At 39.3% G+C, this 24,574-nt stretch overlaps 1 protein-coding gene and 1 long non-coding RNA gene across 2 annotated transcripts; one reads left to right on the top strand and one right to left on the bottom strand.

Moving 5' to 3' along the window:
- Positions 1-295: 295 nt before the first annotated feature.
- Positions 296-969, bottom strand: LOC107790959 (uncharacterized). Its single transcript, XR_001649150.2, has 2 exons — positions 831-969; positions 296-602 (listed from the first exon to the last, which is right to left on the bottom strand). It is a non-coding gene; the product is annotated as an uncharacterized LOC107790959 (long non-coding RNA).
- LOC107813452 (protein ROS1A-like) lies at positions 803-23,254 on the top strand. Its single transcript, XM_075237179.1, is given in 21 exon segments — positions 803-943; positions 2,170-2,986; positions 3,074-4,511; positions 4,592-4,967; positions 5,039-5,129; positions 5,205-6,500; positions 12,699-12,778; positions 12,876-12,960; positions 13,057-13,148; positions 13,223-13,291; positions 13,416-13,452; positions 13,553-13,635; positions 20,788-21,279; positions 21,588-21,624; positions 21,695-21,752; positions 21,851-21,936; positions 22,021-22,086; positions 22,194-22,251; positions 22,254-22,307; positions 22,409-22,447; positions 22,977-23,254. Coding segments are annotated over 16 exon segments (1,782 nt in total). The 5' UTR covers positions 803-943; positions 2,170-2,986; positions 3,074-4,511; positions 4,592-4,967; positions 5,039-5,129; positions 5,205-6,146; the 3' UTR covers positions 23,069-23,254.
- The last annotated feature ends 1,320 nt before the right edge of the window (positions 23,255-24,574 follow it).

Here is a 24,574-nt window from a genome sequence, read left to right as displayed (position 1 = left end):
GATGGCTATCTACCAGGATACCCACTCCATTCTTACCCCTCAGGACACCAGAGTACCACAACTTATACCCATCCACGTTTTTTCGCCCTCGATCCGACCCACCTAGTCTCCTGGACACACGCTAAGTACAATAACAAATATTGTCCTAAATTGCCAAGTGGCTTTATATTAGCTTGCCACTTGGCTAAATGAGAAGGCAAATTTTCTTGCTTATATATATATATAGATATAGATATAGATTTTTCTTAATTCAGCACTCGTTAAATAGTAAAAAAGTCTTGAGAGTTTTGGTAAGTCCTATAAAAGTCCATAGTTATTGCATTCTGCTTCTACTAGTGACTTTTAAATGACATTTAAAAAAATATCGAAAATTAACCGAACCGTACCGATACCGAAGAGAAAACGACATGATTGGTACGGTTTCTAAAAGTCTAAATTTGGTTATACATAATAGAATAACTGAAAAATTAATATGGTACAAATTTTATAAAATAACCGGCCGAACCGTAACAAGCACTTGTCGGGCCTTATTGGCGCCCACCAAACTGTTTTCTGCAACTGTTCCTGCGCTGCATTGCCCAGTTCCATCTCTACTTCTTCTCCTATTTCAATTACATGAAAAACACAAGAAAAATTATCAGGATTAAAAACCTAAAAACAGTAATTGAAATTAAACTAGTAATTGCATAAGAGATCGACACACACGCAAAAAAAAAGAAGGTTTAAGCTTCTACAACGAATCAATTTGCTTTGTGGGCTAGATGATCATCCCAAACATATATTTGTTCTTACTCAAAGAAAAAACTGTAGTTATAATTTTTTTAATTTACCTGTGAAAATTCCAGCAGGAAAGACTCTAGAAGGACGAGAAAAGCATTATGTATGTAAAAGTGGTGGTGTATGAGAGACGTGGAGGAATGCGGCAGTAAGAAGGTAAAGAGAGGTAGGGTTAAGAGCACAAATACTTATATGGGAGCTATGGTAGGGTTCCTTTTTTCCCCAATCATGTTCCTCTTTTTCACTTGAATTTACCAGAATAGCAACACCAGAATGTAACTCTAATAGTGCTGGTTTCAACAAATTTTCGTCCATAAGTAGTTCGTGTAAGTTATATACACGGACACTGTTCCTATTTTTATAGGATCAGTATAGCTTTACCTATTATAACAGTTAATTACCATTAAACTGACGTCGTTGTACAAATATTTTTTTTACTGTCTGTGCGTAACTTAATTTCAGTATCACAGTTTCAGTAGGTCAGATTATTCAATAATTATTAAGAGATTGATCCTGTGTATTTTGTTTCTGCGTGATGATTGCTTTTCCCCCAAGTGTATGCAAGCTCCTTTTCTGCAAATATCCAACAGTTTTTGTTGAACCTTCTCAATGTATAAGTAACACTTAACTTTTCCATCCAATGTTAAAACAGCCTCTATGCCCCATCGGGATAGGACCCTCCCCAGACCCCACTTGTGGGATTTTACTAGGTCGTTGTTGTTGTTGGGAAGAAAGAAGGTGCTTCTTGCCGCAACATAGACGAAGAAAGATTGATTTTTACCCTCAAGGGATGTATAGAAAGAAGGATACAACAGAACAAAATCTTAAAAGACCAACAAACCTCTTCGATCCCTTCATTTATGTGCCAGAGATTTGGTAGGAAAGTGGAAGAGACCTTTTTGTATATGATTATCAGAAGGAGTGGGAAAGCTGCAGTAATTCTTTGGAAAAGCCCGGTTCTCTTTGTCTTCGAGATTAACAAAAAATGTAGGACTAAAATATAAGGATGGAAGAACCTCATGCTACCATTCGTTATAATAACCCTGGAAGATTAGTGTTAGAATGGTAGAATACATGACACCACTGCAAGCGTTCATTACAATAACCACCATAACCACCGGAAGATTGGTATTAGAATGGTAGAATACACAATAATGCTGCGCTTAGTGGCTCAATTTTGATTCCTTGATGCTTAATTAAATTCTTCTTAGTTTTCCTTTTTTTTCCTTGTATTATTGTTGGAATTATAATGAGCTACCTGTTTCTGATGTACTTAAATGTAATTGATGTAATATTTCAAAAGAAAGGGCACCAATAAAATCACTGTCAACTAATCCATGTCCAAATTTCCAGTAAGTTCAAATGTTTGAGCGTCCAAATTTCTTTTTGCAGATAACAGCCTAAAAAAGGATGAGGAGGTTTCTGCTGTGATTGAAGGGAGGAGCAAAGTCCAAAGTGGAAAACTGGATTGTGATTCTAGATCAGCTTCCATGTTTCCTTCAACTCCTATCCAGAAGGGTTATCCCAGGAAGGAACAGGGTGGTAGCTTTGACCTGAACGACAGACCAAGGAAGAAACCTAGATTGAAAAAGCACACACCAAAGATCTTTGATGAAAGCAAGCCCAAAAAGACTCCAAAGCCTAAGATAAAGCCTTCGACTCCCAAACCAGTTAACTTAAAGGCAAGTGCTAGGACAAAGAGTAAACTAAGAAAGGCTGCGACAAAGTCTCAGATGATTTATCAGGATATAGTGATATGCAAGCACCTAACAGAAAGACTCCAGGAGTATCTCTAGTCCTAAAGGTTTCAACTTCTCAGCAGGAAATGGAGCACAATATTCATGTAGATCTTGGGCATGATGTGAAGTCATGCAGACGAGCTCTAGATTTTAATTTGGAAATTGAGAATGATGTTATTTTCGAGAGAGCTGCAGAAGTGATCAGAGATCATGTAACACATAGTTGCAACAAATTCTTGACAAATAGACTGGACTGTGTTAATGAGCTAGCAGTTGAAACTGATATCACTGTGCTGCAAATGTAGACAAGGAGTCACTGATTCCGAACTTGATTGTTCTGGCAAAAGATGAAAGCAGCCATGTCACACGTGCTAGCCTGTTGAAAGCTAATTTACACGACGGTTATGATATTAGCACCACTGGCTTAGAACATAATTTAGAGGCAGAGTCAACTTCCCAGCCCAACCGAGGTAACCAAATTCCATTGTATGACTATTCTTTTGTTGTAAGTCTTTTGCTTACTTTTCGAAGAATTAACATTGGCACCACGTCTTTAGCAGAAAATGAAGCTAGTATCGGCCAAATTGACCAAAGAGCCTGTCAGCATCATATTCTGAACCTTTATAAAAGGAGGACCAAAAGTAAAACAGGTATTTTGCCAGGAAATGAAGCTGGTATCTACCAGAATGACCATGGAACAACGGACCAAATTGGTTGTCGGGATCGTTTTCTGAAAGTTTATGGAAGGAGGAGAAGAAGAAACATTGGTACCTTGTCTTTGGCGGGAAATGAAGCTGATATCTACCCGAATGACCATGAAGCCCCAGATCAAAGTGGTTCTCAGCATCATTTTCCAAAATTTTATAAAAGAAGGACAAGAGGTAACATTGGTACTATATCTTTTATAGGAGATGAAGCTGATCTCTACCGGAATGACCAAGGAGCTGCGGACCAGACTGGTTGGCATTTTCCAATAATATGCAAGAAAAGGAGGACAAAAAGGAGAAAAGCACTTGTATTTTTCAATTTTTTGAATGCTCATCATGCAGACAAAGGCCAGAATGCATTGAATACTGATATGTGGTGCAAAGTGCCTTCCAGTGCAAAGAGGATGTATGGAAGATTTGGTGCAAAGAGAGCTACAAAAAAGCGTTCTAAAATTGCCAAGAGAGCTAAAAAGAGTTGTTTTATAATTGCCAAGAGAGCTACAAGGAGAAGTCCTAGAACTGCCAGTGGTACTAAAAGGATATGGTTTTCAACTGTGAACTTGGAGCAGAATGTAAACTTAAAATCACATTTTGTTGCAGAGGTTCTACCTACTGAATATCAAATTAGAGCTGCAATGGCTGATCCAGAATCTTTTGATTGTGTGTTTGGCTTGTCCCCTATAGTGAAGTCTCGGAGGAAGAGATCTATCCATCCTAAGAGGACAAAGTCTGCTTATGGGGAAGAAAACAAAGATCTAGAACCTTTAAGTCTTGCCTTAACTTTGCCTCCACTAGTCATGTCCAAAAGGAAAAAAATCTAAAAATAGTGAAAGATCAACTGCAATTCTAGATTCCCTCTGCCTTTCATCAGAAATAAGTGCAATTAACAGGATTGAACCTTTTATAGATAAATCAGCTTGCCCTGATATTCAAGGATGCCCACAACATGAATATCTGTGGCCTAAAACAGATAAATCAGCTCACAATGAAATTCAGGAATGCCAACAACATGAAGATATATGGCCTAGAACAGATAATTCAGCTTGCAATGAAATCCAAGAATGCCCACCGCATGAAGATCTGTGGCGTAGAACAGATAAATCAGGTTGCAATGAAATTCGAGAATGCCCACAACATGAAGAGCTGTGGCCTAGAACAGATAAATCAGCTTGCAATGAAATTCGAGAATGCCCACAACATGAAGATCTGTGGCGTAGAACAGATAAATCAGCTTGCAATGAAATTCAAGAATGCCTGCGGCATGAAAATCTGTGGCCCAGATCACAGAGTAATCTACTTCTGACCTGCATTTATCCTTTTCTCACTTATTGTAATAGTTGTGATGTATATATTGATACAATTTTGCAGGCTCAACGGACTTGGAATCCTTGGTTGCATCACGTATTCAGAGGTTAGAGAATATAAGAATCTGCGATCAGAGAACCTATAGAAAAAGAATAGCTATCAGTAAGAAAAGAACCAGTAATAATGCTGGCCAGCTTGTCTTGTGGAATCCTTTTGCTCCAACAACTGTTCACAAGGGAAAGTCTAAACCCTTGAGACGAAAACTGCCCAAGGTTGATATTGAATACGGAGTCACTGCGAGTGTGGAGACTACTTATAGAAAATGAAGGTGAAATTGATGAAGACCTGGATAAAGAGAAGGAGATATGGTGGGAGGAGCAAAGAAAAATATTTCAAGGAAGGGCGGCATCATTCATTGCCCGCATGCGTCTTGTCTTGGGTACATCTTAAACTTTTCTGTCTTACAAGTAGTTTGATGCTTTAACTTTCATGCTAAAAGGAAACTTCCAGGTGATAGGCGCTTTTCCCAATGGAAAGGGTCCGTGGTAGACTCTGTGGTTGGCGTTTACCTAACACAAAATGTATCAGATAATCTTTCAAGGTAAACTTCATTGTATTACATACCCATTTTTCTCATTCCTGGAGTGTAAATAATGTTATTTCTCCCACTATGCAGCACTGCCTTCATGCTTCTTGCTTCAGCATTCCCACCGCAAAATAAGCAAGAAATGACTACCCCGCAAGGACAAGCTTTTATGATAGGAGAGGGAATGCGAGATTCATTTGAAAGAGAAGTCTGTGCCAATCAGAATGATCCTGGGTTTGCTGGTTCTTCTCGAAGTGCAATGTCCATATGTAGGTCAAGCTTAGATGAATTATCTTTTGTAGATGGTATACATACATCAGAATATTTGCCTACATCATATAGCCACTTACCTCACGTGGGGGACTGCATAAATGAGAGATTGGATGGAACTCAAGAGGAAAACAATATAGCTGAGGATACTTATGGAAGTCATGTTACAGTCACTTCTTGCAGCTCGGAAGTGAGAATCTCCACTGAGAGTGGTGACTGCATAAATAAGAGATTAGATGGAACTCGAGAGGATACTTGTGGAAGTCAGGTTACAGTCACTTCTTGCAGCTCAGAAGTGATAATCTCCACTAAGTGTGGTGACTGTATAAATGAGAGATTGGATGGAACTCGAGAGGAAAAAATTAGAGCTGAGGATACTTGTGGAAGTCATGTTACAGTCGCTTTGTGCAGCTCAGAAGTGATAATCTCAGCTAACAGTGGTGACTGCATAAATGAGGATACTTGTGGAAGTCAGTTTATAGCCACTTCTTGCAGTTCAGAAGTGATAATCTCTGCTAACAGTGGTGACTGCATTAATGAGAGATTGGATGGAACTCGAGAGGATGCTTGTGGAAGTCAGGTTACAGTCACTTCATGCAGCTCAGGAGTGATAATCTCCACTAACAGTGGTGACTACATTAATGAGATCGGATGGAACTCGAGAGGAGAAAATTATAGCTGAGCATACTTGTGGAAGTCAGGTTACAGCCACTTCTTGCAGTTCAGAAGTGATAATCTCCACTAACAGTGGTGACTACATTAATGAGATCGGATGGAACTCGAGAGGAGAAAATTATAGCTGAGCATACTTGTGGAAGTCAGGTTACAGCCACTTCTTGCAGTTCAGAAGTGATAATCACCGCTAAGAGTGGTGATTTAGGAAATGAAGCGGTCAATTTGCCCAAGACAATATCGAGAAAGAAAGATGAATTCCCAAAAGGAGAAATTGATTGGGATGAATTGAGGAAAACCTATTCTACTGGTAGATCTGGTGTTCTTACCGAAAAAAATAGGGATTCTGTCAATTGGGAAGCCGTTAGACATGCAGATGTTGAAAAGATTTTTGAGCCAATCAAAGGTCGAGGACAGGGTAATGTTCTTGCTTCAAGGATCAAGGTACACTGTAGTGGTTTCATTTATCTCATTTTATTTATAATCTATTTCAAGAGAAATTTGGGAAGTCCTGAAAGTAAAAATGTTGTTCTTAGTTCTTTTTTTTGAATTGGTAACTATTGTATATATAATAAAAATCAGTACATAGGTTGCACTGAAAACCAAATTTACATAGAGAGAATTTATAGATATTCTAATTTGAGACCTAGCAGGATCCTAGTATGTCTATGATTGTCAATGTATCTTCTGTGTACATCTGTTTGCACCAAAAACAAAATAGAAGAATACAATTGAGTTTAATCTTCTGCATTGAATTGCTTTTGTCTTCAAAACATCTAGTATTCCTTTCCCTCCAGACTGTCCACCAAATACATGCCGGAACGGTTCTCCATCTATCTCTGCTCGTTGCTTCAGCTCCAGCTTCCTCCCAGCTATAACTGACATCTTTAATCCTGTATGGCATTGACCACGAAATACCCCTAAGACTAATAAAGATTTTCCATAGTTGGTCTGTAATCTTGCAGTGTAGAAACATATGGTTGACCGTTTCTGCATTTTCCCCACACAGAAAACATCTTGAACACAGAGAAATTCCCCTTTTTATGAGATTATCCTGAGTTAAAACCGCCTCCTTTGCTAGTAGCCAAGTGAAGCAGGCTACCTTGTATGGAATCTTTGTTTTCCATATATGTTTCCAAGGCCATGTGTCTACCTGTTGATTATCATGATTCAAAATCTTATATGCATCCTTCACACGGTAAATCCCTTTGTTGTGCCTCTTCCACCATATTGAATCCAAACCTTCCTGTAGTCCTGTGAATGCTTCCAGCTCTTTGTAGAGATCAGTTAATCTTGTTATCTCCCAGTCATTCAGCTGTCTTCTCAGAGCTATTTCCCATCCTTGACAACTCCTCATATCAGCGACTGTCTTATGCTGGTTTTGTGCTAAACCGAACATATCTGGGTATCTTTCCTTTAAGCTTCCCATTCCTAGCCAGTTATCATTCCAAAAAGATGTGTTCCTTCCGTTGTTCACTCTTATAGAGGAGTGGTTCTTCATTATTGGCCAAAGTTCTCTGATGGATTTCCACACACTTACTCCATATGATGTACTGACTTTTTTTGACACCCAGTTGTTTTCTTCACCATACTTTGCTTTGATCACTTTGGCCCATAAAGATTGGGGTTCTTTAGAGTACTTCCATAACCATTTAATTCTAAGAGCCTTGCTTTGGTTCTTCAAATTCCTTATCCCTAATCCACCTTGTTTTTTATCCATTGTTAGTGTCTTCCACTTGACTAAATGGAAGACCTTTTTCTCCTTATTGCCTTGCCAGAGGAATGTTCTTCGGAGTTTGTCCAATCTCTGTAAAATGGCTGCTGGAATTGGGAACAAAGACATCATGTAGGTAGGGAGAGAGTCTAATACTGAGTTGATTAGAACTAGCCTACCCCCCAGTGATAGGTACTGCGATTTCCATCTTGACAACTTCCTCTCACATTTTTCTATGACTGAATTCCAGATTTCTTTTGATTTGGATCTTGCACCAAGAGGCATCCCAAGGTAAACAGTTGGTAGGGACCCAACTTCTCCTCCCAATATCTGAGTCAGTTGCCACATGTTATTAACTTCATTAATGGGAAAAATATTGCTCTTTCTCCAGTTAATGTGTAAACCTGATACTCCTTCAAATAAAACCAAAATGATCCTTAAGAGTCTAAGTTGGTCTTTTCCAGCATCACAGAAGACTAGAGTATCATCAGCATATTGGAGATGTGTGATCTCTAGATTATTAGCCCCACTCCTATTTACCCCAAAGCCTTTAATCCATCCACTGACTTTAGCCGTTTTGATCATGTTGTTCAATCCTTCCATGGCTATGATGAATAGAAATGGAGATAAAGGATCACCTTGTCTGAGACCTCTGTGTGAGTGAAAATAACCTTTAGGACTTCCATTTATAAGAATGGAGAATTTCACAGTAGATATGCAAAATTTCATCCATCTAATCCATTTTTGCCCAAAACCCATTTGTTCTAACATTCTTAGTAGGAATCTCCAGTTCACATGATCATAGGCCTTCTCGATATCCAATTTGCATAAGATTCCAGGTTCTTTCTTTTTTATTCTTGAATCCACAGCTTCATTGGCAATCATGACTGCATCAATTATTTGTCTTCCTTTTATGAACGCCATTTGTTGAGCATCAACAAGTTTTCCAACCACCCTCTTAAGTCTTTCAGTTAAAACTTTTGAGAGCAGTTTGTAGAAGCTCCCTATCAGACTGATCGGTCTGAAATCTCTCAATTCTTTCGCACCTGTCTTCTTTGGAATCAATGCTATATATGTTGCATTGAAGCTTTTCTCGAACATCTCCTGTGAATGGAAGTTGTTAAAAGCCGCCATTATATCTTCCTTCAAAATGTCCCAACACTTTCTGAAAAAACCCATTGTGTATCCATCTGGACCTGGAGCCTTGTCACTTGCACACTTCTTCAAACTGCTCAGCACTTCTTGTTCCTCAAAGTTACTTTGTAAAGACTCCCTTTCCGATTCAGAAATGCTTGGTCTATTTTCGAAATTGACTGTTGGTCTCCACTGTTCAGGTTCTGTGTATAGCTCCTTGTAGAAATCAATAATCTCGTTCTCTATTCTTTCTGGATCCTCAATTACTTCATGTCGAATCATTATTTGGTCAATGTTGTTGTTTCTCTTGCGTGCATTTGCAGTCCGATGGAAAAATTTTGTATTCCTATCCCCTTCTTTGAGCCACAAAGCTCTTGATTTTTGTCTCCATGCAAATTCTTCATTCTTGAGTTGCACCTCAATCTCCACTAGAGTGGCTGCTTTCCTGACTGATTCCTCCTCTGTCAACGCTCTTAGTTGTTGCGTTGTCTCAAAATCTGCTAGTTGACTTAGCAATTTTGATTTCTGCAGTCCCAAATTGCCTTCGTAACTTCTGCTCCAACCTTTTAGCTTGCCCTTGAGAGCTTTTAACTTGCAAGCTAAAATGTAATCAGGTCTTCCTGAGAATTCAAAAGATCCCCACCACTCTCTAATTCTGTCCTCAAAGCCTTCCACATTCAGCCACCAATTTTCAAACTTAAAGTATGATTTAGCTTGTTCCCACGCACCGCAGTCTAGAGCCACAGGTGAATGGTCCGAAATCAGCCTTTGTTGGATAGTTTGCTTGATGTTTCTGAACCTTACATCCCATTCTTCTGAAATGAGAAATCTATCAATTCTTGAAGCCGCTGTATGATTGTCCCCTTTGAACCAAGTATAGTTTCCTCCTTTCAAGTCGAAGATCTATCAGCTCCATATCTTCTATAAAATCCGAAAACTCCACCATCGCTCTGGACCTCCTTGAACATTCCCGTTTTTCAGAAGGGTACCTTGTAACGTTAAAATCGCCACAAACCGCCCAAGGACCTTCCATCAGTCCCCTCACTGCACCAATTTCATTCCATACTTTATTCCTTTCTATTCTACAATTTGGAGCATACACTCCTGTTATGTGACATTGAAAATTCTGTAGAAGAGCGTCAAACTTGCACGTCAAAGTGTATGCCCCAGTCTGTAACACCTCCCCTTTCCATACTCTGCAATCCCATAACATCAAAATCCCCCCTCTCGTGCCGCTAGCTTCTAAACTTGCATACCTAACCCATCTACCACCCCATATTTGCCTGACTATTTCCTCGATATCCCCCTCGACTTTTGTTTCTTGCATGCAAATAATGTCTGCCCTCCAATTCTGCACTTGACTTTTTATTATCTCCCTTTTCTTCTTATCATTTAGACCCCTTACATTCCAGGAAATTACTTTGATCCTCATATAGAAATAATTGATAGATCTCTTCCCCTACTCCTTTTCCCGTCACTCTTGAATTTGACATCGAAAGAAGTCAAACCTTTTAATTCCAGTGATCCTTTGAATCTTTGTTTCTTCACCTCCAACTCTGTCTCCACCCTTCTAACCTGTCTGCAGCTGTCAATTTGCATTAACAATTCCAGTGCTTCTTCTTCATGTCCTTGGAAATCTACTCCAAACATTTTCCCCAATTTGATCATATTTTGATGGACCCATATTGTTGCATCCATGTCTTTATCCAATAATGGATTGTGTTGCTGAACTGCTAAAGGATTCACCTCCTCAATTTCCCACTCTTGAATAGGGCTAAATTGCTTTAGATGTTCCAAAGTACTTCCCACGTGAACATTCCCCATCTTTGAGTTTATGCTTTGTTCCCCATCCTTCTGTTCCAATCTTGCTAAATCTACTCCACCTTCTGGCTGACTGCAACTGGTAATTGTTTCCTTTTGCATACTTTCACGACTCACATTAAAGGTTTGATCCCCTGGATGTGACTCTTTTGCCCCCGATTGAGAATGGCCTCCCATTTCCTCGATATAAGGCTTCAGCCCAGAATCATCAGAGATCTCACACGAGAGGTCATTAAAAATGACTTGTGCAGCCATATCGGGGCCATAGGATCTCAGCTTGACTTTTGACACTTTACTGCTTTGATTCATCGAAGTTGAACCTTGTGTAAATTGTCCACTTGCTTTTCCTTTACCAGTGTTTAGCTCATACCGTGTGTTTCTTTCAGCCCAGATTGGGATGAAGAATTTGGTACCATCTTTTTCAATCCCCACCTCATTGGGAGTCTTTCTGCCATCACCAACAATTTTGATTCTCGCCCACTTAAGATGGTTTTTGAGATCAGTTTCTTCTTCTGTAGCTAACCAACCCCCACAGAGATCTCCTATTTCTTTGAAGATCTTTTGTGACCATAGATGTAAAGGAATCCCCATGGCTCTAATCCAGCATGTTTCCTCAATTTGTGAGTTTGGAATGCAACCAGCTGTATGATTCCACCAATCCAGATGAAGCTTGTATTTTTTCCATCTCCATTCTCCTTGCACAATCTGCTCTGCCATGAATCTGTTTGGAAACTCAAAAAGAAACATGTTTCCTGTCATTTCATATATGTTTACTCCGGATGCTTTGTTCCATGAAGCACTAGCCCATCGCCTTATATCTGCTAAAGTGGGTCTCTCATTGATTTCTTTCCCTAAAGACCCGATAATGCATCTTTTTAATAGGCCTGTGTCCTCTCCTTCAGTAGGTTCCAAAACAGTGATATCGCCATTGTTCGTGCTGACCCTTGCCTCTCGAAGAGTATTGGATTGCCATTTACTCTCCTTAACTGCTTGGGCATAAGAGAAATTTTCCACAGTATTTCTGGGTGGTACTATGGGATTCAACTTGGTGGATATGAATCTCTCTATCTTAGCTGCTATGTCTTTCCAGCCAGAATTCAAAGTTAACTCTGGGATTATAATCACTGACCTCCCTTCTCTCTTCAGTGACAAAATACTCATATATCTTCCATGTGCGTTAAATTTCCTAGTACAGAAATGTTCTGTCATTTGCTCCTTGTACTTCCATCTCATCACTCGATTGTTTTGAACAGTCGACGCTTCTTTAAGTGCAAAGCATATCCATTCCATTGCCTTACTACCCATGGATGATCTTCTCATCATGTTGCGGCTTCTCTCCACCCATTCAAACCAAGTATCTTTGTTGGAGTTCCATCTGGTGATGTCAAAAGATTTGAATCCTGCGTTGAAGTATATCCTGTTGTCTCCCATATTGTACTAAACAGCTGCTCAGGTTATGGAATTTTAGGGGTTGTTTGGACGTTATCACCGTGAGCTATAGAGCTTGAAAAAAAGGAAACAGAGAAACCAGAATTCTGGACAGCGATAGATTCCCCGCCACCGGAAAAACTAAAAGTTGTCGAAATTCAGAAAAAGTTGTATGGGTGTGCTCGGAATTTCCCAACGATCATGCTGTCCAAAACAAAAATTTTGAAAAGTGGCCGGGATTGAGCTCACGCGCCGGCGCGTGGCGTTTGGCTCGCAGGAAAGTGCCGCGCGTGGCGGCGCGTGAGAGGCTGTTTGTCGGAACTGTTTTCAGGGGTTTGGTCGGAATTGAATGAGCATGCTCATGGTGTTTATGGATCCTCAAGATTCCTTGTTCTCAGGCTCCTCGGGGAGTGTGCCTGAGAGCTCAAGAAAACAGAGAGAGAAAATAGAGACCACTAAATTGAAAAAGAATTTCAGCAGTAAGATATTTGTTCGCTTACATTGGTGTTCTCTTAATCAATCGGTTGGTGATATGAACTTTGCAGAATTTTCTTAATAGATTGGTTAAAAATCATGGAAGCATTGACCTCGAGTGGTTAAGGGATGTCCCACAAGATAAAGTGAAGTAAGAACGTAAATTATTTACTCAAAAATTATGGTCATCGTGATATTTATAGTTAAGATGTTGTCGAGCATTGTTTTATTACTCTGCTTCTGTTCAGAGAATACTTGTTGAGTATAGATGGGATTGGACCAAAGAGTGTGGATTGTGTTCGACTTTTGACACTTCGGAATCTTGCTTTTCCTGTAAGTTCTCAGCTGGGAGTTTTTGTCCACTTTTTTTTGGCCTTAGGAATCTCAACATTCTGGGTTTTTCTTATTTTCTCATTTTTTGCTCACAAGGTTGACGTAAATGTTGCTCGAATAGCAGTACGTCTAGGATGGGTCCCTTTGCAACCACTACCTGATGGCATCCAGATGCATCTTCTGGAGAGGTTTTAATTGAATAAATTCTATTTATTGTTGCTAAGGTTGAGCTAGTGTATATTAAGTGTTAATTTTCAATTAGGTACCCCCTGGAGAGTGACATACAAAAGTACCTTTGGCCACGTCTTTGCAACCTTGATCTGCTAACACTGTAATGCATTTCCACTTTCTTTAGAGTTTTCGTGTTAATGGATTTGCTTGTTACCTTTAATTCTAAGTAACCAAAAATTTGTTCCGGAAAATCTTCTGCTCATTAAGTTTGGTACGTGTGGCAGATATGAACTGCATTACCACATGATCACATTTGGGAAGGTCAGATTTACATTCAACCGTCAATGAGAGCAGAGTTTGATCAGCTATATTATTTCTTCAGAGAGCACTAACAGCAGGAGTTTTCTTCAATATCACATAGGTTTTCTGTACGAAGAGAAGTCCAAATTGTAATGCCTGCCCAATGAGAGCCGACTGCAGACACTTTGCAAGTGCATTTGCAAGGTTTGCATCGGATTACTGCTCAACTATAAAATAAACAATTTTTTTTATGCAATTGATATCCAGGCCTGTTTAGCATACACAAATATCTGAAGTATTATTTTTTGAGACTGGTACCAATATATTAAGAAAAAAAGGCACTAAGGCAGTGCAAAACCATATGTACAGGGGGGAAGATCAAAACTGATCCACCAGACTTACAAAAAACCTAACATGTCAACCAGGGACTCTGTATTCTCTACATGCCTTTCTTTACACCAAAAATAAAACAAAAGAATACAATTCATCTTAACATTCTGAAGAGTATTGTATCTGTCTTCAAAAACTCTTGAGTTCCTCTCTGTCCACACTGTCCCCCATACACAAGCAGGTATCAGTCTCCACCATGTCTTCTGACTGACTACACCTCCAATGTTATTCCAGGACTTTAGAAGCTCTAGAGTAGTTGCAGGCATTGTCCATCTGAGGCCCACAATGTTAAGGAACAATTGCCACAATTGACTAGTGATAGGACAATGCATGAACAGATGACTGTTGGTCTCTAGATCTGTGCCACATAACAAACATCTCGAGCATAACAGAAATCCCCTTCTTTGTAGGTTTTCTTGGGTTAAACAAGCTTCTCTTGCTACCAGCCATGAGAAACAAACCACCTTAAAGGGAGCTTTAGCTTTCCATATGTTCTTCCATGGCCATCCCACTGTATGCTGATCTGCATTTGTAAGCATGAAATAGGCAAATTTGACAGTGTATACCCCGTTCTTGCAACAGTGCCATAATAAGGTGTCATCATTTTCATTGAGCCCTTTGAACCCTTCCAAAACCTTAAAAAAACCAGCAATTCTCCCCATTTCCCATTCATTCAGACCTCTTCTGAAAGTGATATTCCAACTATGCTGGCCCCAAGCTGCTTCCATTTTAATATGAGGCATGTTTGCAATACTGAAAAATTCTGGAAACATCTTTTAAGTGGACCATGCCCAAGCCAATTATCATTCCAAAATAGTGTCTTCCTACCATTACCCACCCTTGTGCTAGTGTTAACCAACACAGAGCTCCATAATTGTCTGATAGATTTCCAAACACCTAACCCATAGGAACTGTTAACATAACAGGGCTAGTGCACCACTGCTCAGTTTGACCATATTTCTCCCTTATAGCCTTTCTCCACAAAGCATTAGTGTCTGAGTTGTATCTCCACATCCACTTCATAAGTAAACTTTGGTTGTGTGCCTTGAGGTTCCTGAGTCCCAGACCCCACCTGCCTTTTGCTAGTGATAAGTGAGCTCCACTTTACCATATGTATGGCTCTTTTATCTTTGTTGCCCTGCCAGATAAAATTCCCCCTAAGTACAACAATTCTTTTCCTCACCTTGGATGGTATCGGAAACAAGGACATGACATAGGTTGGGAGTGCTTCCAACACAGTGTTTACCAAGACTACTCTGCCTCCCAAAGAAAGATACTGACTCTTCCAAGTTGCTAGTCTTTTTTCACATCTTTCCAACACTCCGCTCCATATTTCTTGAGCTTTATTCTTGGAGCCTAGTGATAGCCTCACATAAGTAGTTGGCAAAGATCCCACCTGGCAGCCCAAAATTGCAGCTAATACCTGTGTATTATCAACCGAATTAACCGGAAACAAACTACTCTTACTCCAGTTAACATGAAGCCCAGAAACAGCTTCAAATATTACAAGGATTAATCTTAGATGTTTCAGCTCCTCAGCATCAGCATCACAGAGAACTAAGGAGTCATCAGCATATAGTAAATGTGTGATCCTCAAACTGCTATCTTCCCTACTTGAGACTGAGAAGCCTCTTAGCCAAGCATTCCCCTGGGCAATCTGTATCATCTGACCCAGACCCTCCGTAGCAATAAGAAACAGAAAAGGGGACAAATGGTCACCTTGTCTGAGACCTCTTTGTGATGGGAAAAAACCTTCTGGAGAACCATTAACATAGAGAACATAACTCTTCTTATACAAAAAGAGATCCAATTAATCCACTTTGCACCAAAACCTATATCCTTTAGGACTTTCAGGAGAAAACTCCAGTTTACATGGTCATATGCTTTCTCAATATCTAGCTTACATAGGATCCCTGGAGTTTGCCTTCTAATTCTAGAGTCCACACATTCATTTGCTATCAATGCAGCATCCGTAATTTGTCTGCCTTTGATGAATGCCTTTTGGTGACTATTAACCAACTTGTCCACCACTCTTTTCAACCTCTCTCTCAATGTTTTAGAGATGATCTTATACACACTTCAAATTAGGCTAATAGGTCTAAAATCTCTCAGCTCCTTTGCACCACTCTTTTTAGGGATTAGTGCTATATAAGAGGCATTGAAACTCTTCTCAAAGTATTCATTGCAATGGAAATTCTTAATGGTCTTCATAAGATCCTCTTTAACTACCTCCCAACACTTACGAAAAAATCCCATAGTGAATCCATCTGGACCAGGGGCTTTATCTGACGCACACAGTTTTAAGCTTTCCAATACTTCTTCAAAGTCCCTTTGCATCCACACCCTTTCTTCCTCTGTAATGCTTGTCCCACCCATTATGTTGAAATCAGGCCTCCATGGTTCTGTTTCAGTATACAGATTCTGATAGTAGGCCTCCATGGTTCTGTTTCAGTATACAGATTCTGATAGTAGGCTACAATCTCCCTTTTAATATCATCTGGATTAGTAATGACTTCCCCTCGAACTTCTAATTTATCTATGTAGTTGAATCTTCTGTGAGAGTTTACCATTTTCTGAAAAAACTTGGTGTTTTTATCTCCCTCTTTAAGCCACAATGTATCTCTTCATGTTTTGCTACCTCCTCGAACTCCATGTGAAGACTTGCCTTTTGCAACAATTCATTCTCATTAAGAGGTCTCTGTTCCTCGAAGTTATCTAGAGCTGAGATCTGCTCCAGAATAGCACTCTTCTTTACCTTCAAACTCCCATAATTGTTGGCATTCCATTGCTTCAGCTTTGTTTTCAAACCTTTAAGTTTGTAGGCTAGAACATAATCTAGTCTTCCCTCTATCTGAAAAGAGTTCCACCAGCCTTCCACCCTCTCCGTAAAGCCTTCAACCTCCAGCCACCAGTTCTCAAACTTGAAATAAGGCTTTGAGAATTCCCAATCCCCACATTTCAGAGAAATTGGGCAGTGATCGGAGCTAATTCTAGGAAGTAAGGACAGCTTAATGTTACTAAACACCTCATCCCACTCCACAGAGAATAGAAATCTATCTATTCTAGAAGAGCATTCTTGATTTTCCTTTTTCGCCCAGGTAAACATTCCCCCTAACAATGGAGGATCTACAAGTTCCAGCTCCCCGATGATCTCTGAAAAATCCCTCACTGCCCTGGTAAACCCACCATTGTGTCTTCTCTCATTTGCAAATCTAGTTGTATTGAAATCCCCACAAACCACCCAAGCCCCCTCGCATACCCCTCTAGAAACTGCCATTTCCCACCATAATTCCTCCCTTTCCCTTCTAGTTTGTGGACCATACACCCCAGTTAGACTCCAATCAAAATCATTATGCAGAGAGTTAATTCTGCAAGTGATGCTTTACAAACCAGAATTAACTAACTCCCCCCTCCATACTCTTTTATCCCACATAATTGAGATACCGCCACTCCTCCCATTAGCCCCTAATCCCACATAAATATGCCCATCTATTACAACACAAATGTTTGACTATTGTACCACATTCCTCTTCCAACTTTGTTTCATGAAAGCATATATGTCTGCTCTCCATTCTTGAATCAAAGGTTTGATAACCCTTTTTTTATCAACCCCGTTTAACCCCCTCACATTCGACGAGATAATGTGTACCTTCATTTATCACTATTACTTATGTTTCTCCCCCTGTTTCTCGATCCTCCTTCTTTGAATTTGATCCCAAACGAGGTCAGATTCTTGACCTCCTTAGATCCTTTTTGTTTTCGTGTAGTTGTGGTAGAACTGTTGGGAACACAAAGCTTCTCCTGCCTTTTCCTATCCAACTTCATGAAGAGCTAGAAAGCCTCCCATTCGCAACCCTGGAAATTGACTCCGAGCTGTTAGCTTAATTTCACCACGTTTCTGTGAACCCACAAAGAAGCTTCAAGTTCTGCTAACTGAATCTGCATCTCCAGAGGAAGAGGGTCCTCCATAGGAGGCCATTGGTGAGGTTGTTCTGCTGTCACCAATTGTAACTCATTCACCCCATAGCTACTGTTAGCCAAATCCCCAACTTTCTGACTTATACCTTCATCTGTATCTATGTTGCTCACATCTGAAAAGGCAAGGTATAGATCTCCTGAGCTTCTTTGTGATACTTCTTCTCTGTCTTCCTCTACTTCCACCATCACCAATTTTGTTTGATAGATGTTTGCTTCGATCTCATCTAACAAAGGGTCGTACCAACAGCTGCAAACTCCTTTTGTTCATTTATATTCAGTCTCTGGTCCAGGCCCATAACTTGGCCCAAAGCCCTTTTCCCTTTAAAACCCTCAGCTACCTCCCTAACGTGCTCCACACAGGAAATCTCACCCATCTGCGCCACACACTCCTTATTTTTTTAAAATTTGCAGTTATCTCTTTACCCACGTGCCCAGCCACTCTATATCCTATAGACTCAGACAAGCGATTGGACTCCCGCAATTTCAGGTCTCTAGGATCCCCGACGTACTTTCTACCAACTCTCACCGTCGACGGCCATTCACACCAAATCAGTAAGGTAAAATCAGACCATTTTTCTCCAGATCAATGAGGCGAGGAATATTTTCTGGTGGACCTCTAACTTTGATTCTTGCCCACTTCAGGTGATTTTTCAATGTTGTCTCCTCTTCTGTTTCAATCCACCCGCCACACTTATTGCCTATTTCCACCATCGCCTCCTTTATCCAGGGGTGAAGAAGAAGCCCAATAATTCTGACCCACAGCCAGTCAATTACTTCATCGGACTTCGTGCATGCAAGTTCTGGCGACCACCATTTCAGTTTCAGAGGTTCGTGCCTCCACTTCCAGTCATATTCGAACAGATATTGCCTCTCGTTCAGAACATAAATAAGCACTCCATATGCTGACTTCCATTTATCAGCCACCCATCTGTGCAAATTGGCTCGAGTAGGAACCTCTGGCTTCCCTGAGAAACTGCCTATTAAGCACCTGCTTAACAGATCATTTTATATGTTGTCCTCGACTTCGGAGAAGCTGATACAGTCACTGTGGTGCTCAATCCTGTGACCACCTTCCTTTAAAGACCATTTGCTTTTGGCTAGAGCATCACCATAAGAGATTTTCATAATGGGAGGCAGCTTCTCAACTTCATTCACAACTCCTTTGTATGTAAACTTTGAGATTTTTTTAGCTATATCTCCCCACCCCCTGTTAGGAGCCAGTTCAGGAACAATAATATCTGATCTCCTCTCCCCTTGTACTGCCACAATACTGATGAATCTGCCATAACTGTTGTACTTCTGAGAACAAAAGTAATTGTGTAAATGGTCTTTAAGTCTCCAGTTGTTATACTTAATTCCCCTGGTTCCTGTTGCCAAATGTAATAAATGGCAAATCCACAGCAGGGCCTTCTTGCTAACTGTCATTCTGTGCATTGAATTCCCTTTGCTTTCCACCCAATCATACTAGGGGTGTGCATTCGATTTATCGATTCGATTTTGACCCTTATCGATAATTACTTATCGATTATCGATTTGTACATATGCTTATCGTTATCGTTTCAATAAGGTTTCGATTTTTTCGATTTCGATTTATCGATTTTGGGAGCTTATCGATTCGGTTATCGATTGCACCAATAAGAAAATTTGCGGAATTCCACGGAAAGTATATTGCTATAAACGCGCCTAACTAATATGGACAAAAAGAAGCTAAAATAAGACGAATACCGTTTATAACATAAAAATTGTGTCAACAAGCACATGCAACAAAACTAAAGTAAGGGATCAAATGTATGCCACCAACACTCCAACAGTATAAAAAACAAAACAAAACAAAATACATCATCACGGCTAATTTTGTTTTCCATTAATTTGAACTTCATTCCCTTGATCTTTAAATATGATCATTCCTTAAATGTGGTAGAGGAAATAATAGGGTTAGGAACTTAGGGTAAAGGAAAGGGTATTATAGAATAAGGAATTTTTTTTTTTTTTTTGTCTTTTTAGTATATCTTATCGGTGACGCATTCTATATAGATTAGGGAAAATGATATTGTATAGCCGCTTTCAAAATAATAGCGGAATATATATACATTCTGTATGTTATATTAAAAAATTATAGTATAAATTTTATACACTTTTTCTGCTACCAAATGTCTGGCGTAGGCTAAAAGTAATAATACCCCTATAGATTATTAGCTATAAGATATTTGTGATAAATTAATTAATCTACACAAATAGGTAATTATTCATTTTACAAGTGTCTACAGTTAGGGGTGTGCATTCGATTTATCGATTCGATTTTGACCCTTATCGATAATTACTTATCGATTATCGATTTGTACATATGCTTATCGTTATCGTTTCAATAAGGTTTCGATTTTTTCGATTTTTTTGATTTCGATTTCGATAACAAATAATCGATTCGATTTATCGATAAACCGATTCGAATGCACACCCCTAAATCATACCACATTTCAGACCTAGAACGGTATTCCGTTATATCGATAGATTTGCCTCCCGCATTAAGATAAATAGTATTGTCCATATTATGTTGCTCTCGAACCCATGTTTTTGGTCAATCAGCAAGATTGAAGAAAAACTCAGTCCCTCCGATGAGCGATCCTGCCTGAAACTGTTGGAAAATGACTTTAGTAACTTACCTCGTAACCCGTGCCGAGAGCATTAGCCTCCTATCGTTTTTTTCTTGCTAGTTTTTAAGATGCCAATCAATAGATTATATCTGAAGTATTAACAATTCCCATAGGTAAAGAAAATAGGAGACAAGATTGGAAAAGAAAGAGAGAAAATTTTGTAAAGAAGTATCACTAGTAGGTTACTTCCCATTTGGTGTTGGTTTTAAAACCTATACACCTGAATAACTTCAGGTGCAAAAAAGCGATTTTCCAAACAATGAATATTTCATATTCCAGGAAACCTTGTCAAATTCATCCTCGTGCATCAGAATATTTATAAATTTGCACTATGCAGTTCTAGGCTTCGCCTCCCAGGACCACAGCAGAAAGGAGTGGCTACCGTTAAGCAGCCTGTTAGAGTTGATGAAGTCCCAAACATATGTCTGCCGTCACCAGCTTTGTCCCTTTCTAGCAGAAGCTTCTTGGAGTCCAGGTTCCAGACTCAAGATTGTGAGCCTATCATAGAAATGCCAGCATCTCCGGAGCACAAATCTCTAGAATCACTGGAACGAGACATTGAAGACTTTCCTTATGAGGTGGAGCATGAGCAGGAGATGCCTACCATCCGACTCAACACCGAAGAGTTTCGAGAAAATGTCTTGAACTTTATCAACAAGTCCAACACTAAAGAGTTTCAAGAAAGTGTGTTGAACATTGTTGATGAGATCAGTACATTGAATCAAGATGAAGAAGTGTCAAAAGCCTTGGTTCTTTTGAATCCAGTGTCTGCTTCACATCCTGCTCGTAAACTGAAGTATGAGAGTCGACTAAGGACTGAGCAGTTAGTGTAAGTAATAATTCCATCTTTTTGCGTATAGCAAATATTTCAAGTTACAGAACCATATGCTTATAACATGAGCAAATAGTATGTTAAATTGAACACATGCAGTTGTTATTTGAACACATGCAATTGTTATTTGCTTAAGCTTTTGGCATACAACATTTTGCTGATTATAACTATGACAGGGTTTGATGTTTTTGACATCAAAATTTTCATCAGGCAGCATATTACTAAGTCTTGATACTTATATTTCTTATGTGAGAAAATATCTAGGAAAGTTCCATAAAAGCTAACAATTCCTCACTCGGTTGCAGGTATGAGCTTCCAGATTCACATCCTCTTTTGAGTGGGGTAATTTCTTATACATCTTAATATATCATTTTTTATGCAACCACATGCATTAATGTCTACTACTTTACAGTTTGAGGAACGGGAGCCTGATGACCCCTGCCCTTACCTTCTTGCCATCTGCCGAACAGGTAAAGAAGTATTGGTGGATGCTTACTACGAATGTCATCTCCTAATAATGCATCTCTCCTGACGTAGTTCAAACTAACTATTTTTTTTTAACTTTAAGAGGATCTAGAGCGACGTGATGCAGAGATATGCTCAGGCAGTCCAAGTTCCTCCCAATATGATCAGATAGTTTATGGAACTATTTTGGTAAGTTCATCATGAACATTCTTTCATATTGTTTCGTAAGAGATTCTTCATTTGGATATGAGACATATTACCATGATTTTACAGATACCATGTCGGACGGCGAACAGGGGAAGTTTTCCACTTAATGGAACGTACTTTCAAGTTAATGAGGTAATCAGATTGTGTGATTGTTTCTCCATGAACTCCTCTTTGTTGCTGCATGGTCACTACTTCATTGTGTTACTGTCAACCTCACAAACAATTTTCTTGTACACCAGGTTTTTGCTGATCATGAGTCAAGCAAAAACCCAATTCCTGTTCTGAGGACGTCAATATGGATTTGAGACGAAAAACTTTATTGTTCGGAACTTCAGTTACGACCATTTTTAAAGGTGGAAAATATTCTGTTGCTTGTAATATTTCACTTTGATCTGGTCATGTTTTATCAAGACTTGGCTTCATAAATACTGATATTACTCATAATTCAAACCAGGCATGTCAACAGAAGACATTCAGTATTGCTTTTGGAGAGGTATGGCACATCTCTTCTGTATATACAAAATTGAAAAAAGTGTTGCTATTTTGTGAGGTTCTATACCTTCATATCTCTTCTGAACTTGATATATTAAATAGAATTACTAAGAATGGTCAGAAGTCTAGTGAAAATTGAAAGGAAATCTTGGCTAAAATGGATTTCACAATATATAAGTTTCTATTATAGTGGAAATCTTGGAAATACATAATGAAATGACTAGGATATCTTGCCTACGAACTAGGTGATAGAGAAATGTTGGAACAAAATACAGTATCATGTCTTTAGTATACAATGTAGGGGCCAAATGTTATACTCCAATGACAGTGAAAGCATTTCCACAGGCATATTAGCCATGCTCATCTTTTATGTTTGATTTGATGATGGTAAGTTTCGTTACAAGGCAAGTAATATCATGACCGTAATTCACAATTACCTTACGTTTAGATGAATAAAAATTATAAGAAACAGTACTTTCTTGCTGAAGGAAAAAATTGTCTTATGTTTCAGATCTTGTGTCTTTTTGCAGGATATATGACTGTGAGAGGATATGACAGAGAGCAGAGGGCACCCAGACCCCTCCATGATCGGTTCCATTCAGGATCAAAAAGTAAAAGATAGTCAATTCTGATGATTTGCATTTAGAGGTGGCAGTTATTTGATAGGTGATAAAAGCGTAAACTATTTTTGAAAACCTGTACCCATTTATCATTCGTTTAACATAATTTTCTTGTGAGAATCATGATCGTCCTTTGATGGAAAAGGTCATCCTAGTCGCTCATATAGTTGCTAGAATTGTTTCATTCTTTTGCTATTTCTATTACTTGACAGGATTTTCTTGTTGTAGTTATTCCAATCGTTGCTTTGATCATTTGGTTAGTCTATTTTCCTGATTGAGAGCTATCCTGCCAAGTTACAAGGATATAACTTATGGTAGATCCTGTGAAACAAAGGAAGATATCTATTCTCATTTGGGATGCGCTCAAATGGTATATGACTTGAAAAATATCAAGGAAAAAGATGGTGTGTGACTTGAGCGCCTTTATTTAGGAGTAGTCAAACATACGTCAGGCAGCTCATTGTCATACAAAGTTTTTGATGTATTCTGGACAGTATAAATTTATGGTTGTTTATTCTTCTTTGTATGGTACTTGCTCATTCCCTCTTTATTTTTTTTCCGTGAGAGCAACCTCTTGCAGAAATGGAGAGTAAGGCTGCGTACAATAGATCCTTGTCGTCCGGCCTTTCCCCGGACCCCTCGCATAGCTGGAACTTATATTTGCTTGTTCTTTCTCCTTGGATCGTTAAAGAATCCTGTCGCTCTGATACCAATTGTTAGCGGAAACGTAAAAGAAAGAACACAAGATTTAACGTGGTTCGGATCAAAATAATCCTACGTCCACCAGAGAACAATTGCCCTTTTAATATTAACAAAGGAAGGGGAGATTTCCCAATTACACTTAAGAGAATTTCTCTCTTAACTCTCTACTCACTACAATGTATTGTATTATTTTGGGATGATTTCTACAAGTGAAGGAGTGCATCTATTTATAGAGGTAAAGATCTCCTCTTGATGTCATTGGTGACATCAAACTACCTCCTCTTGATGTCATGGGTGACATCAAAGGAGGAAGCTTCCTCCTAGCATCCACACCAACTCTTTCCACCAACTCTTCCAATTGGCATGCCATTGTTGACTAAACATAAACCAACATTTTCAGCATGCCATTGTTAACTAAACATAAACCAACATTTTCAATCTCCACCTTGGTTTGCGTTTCGAGCGTGTGAACAACTCTGGCCAAAACTTCTAAGCTTATTGGGCAACCCCGTTGTAAGAAACAAGAAGAATCAAACCATTGTTGAACATACCACCTCCACCTAGCAACTGTTCTCTTCGGAGTTGCATCAGTTGATGCACACCCCCGCCAAGTCCTTGCAGTGTGCAAACTTAGCGAGCGGGACTATCTTGGTCAACATGTCTGCAGCATTATCGTCTGTGATAGCCTTCACGACCTTGACAGTTCCCTCATCAATAACATCTCGAATAAAATGAAATCTGACATCAATGTGTTTAGTGCGCTCATGAAATCTCTGATTTTTCATTAGATGAATAGCACTCTGACT

The sequence above is a fragment of the Nicotiana tabacum genome, chromosome 18, assembly GCF_000715075.1.
Source record: "Nicotiana tabacum cultivar K326 chromosome 18, ASM71507v2, whole genome shotgun sequence".
NCBI lineage: Eukaryota > Viridiplantae > Streptophyta > Magnoliopsida > Solanales > Solanaceae > Nicotiana > Nicotiana tabacum.
This window is presented reverse-complemented; position numbering and strand designations above follow the sequence as displayed.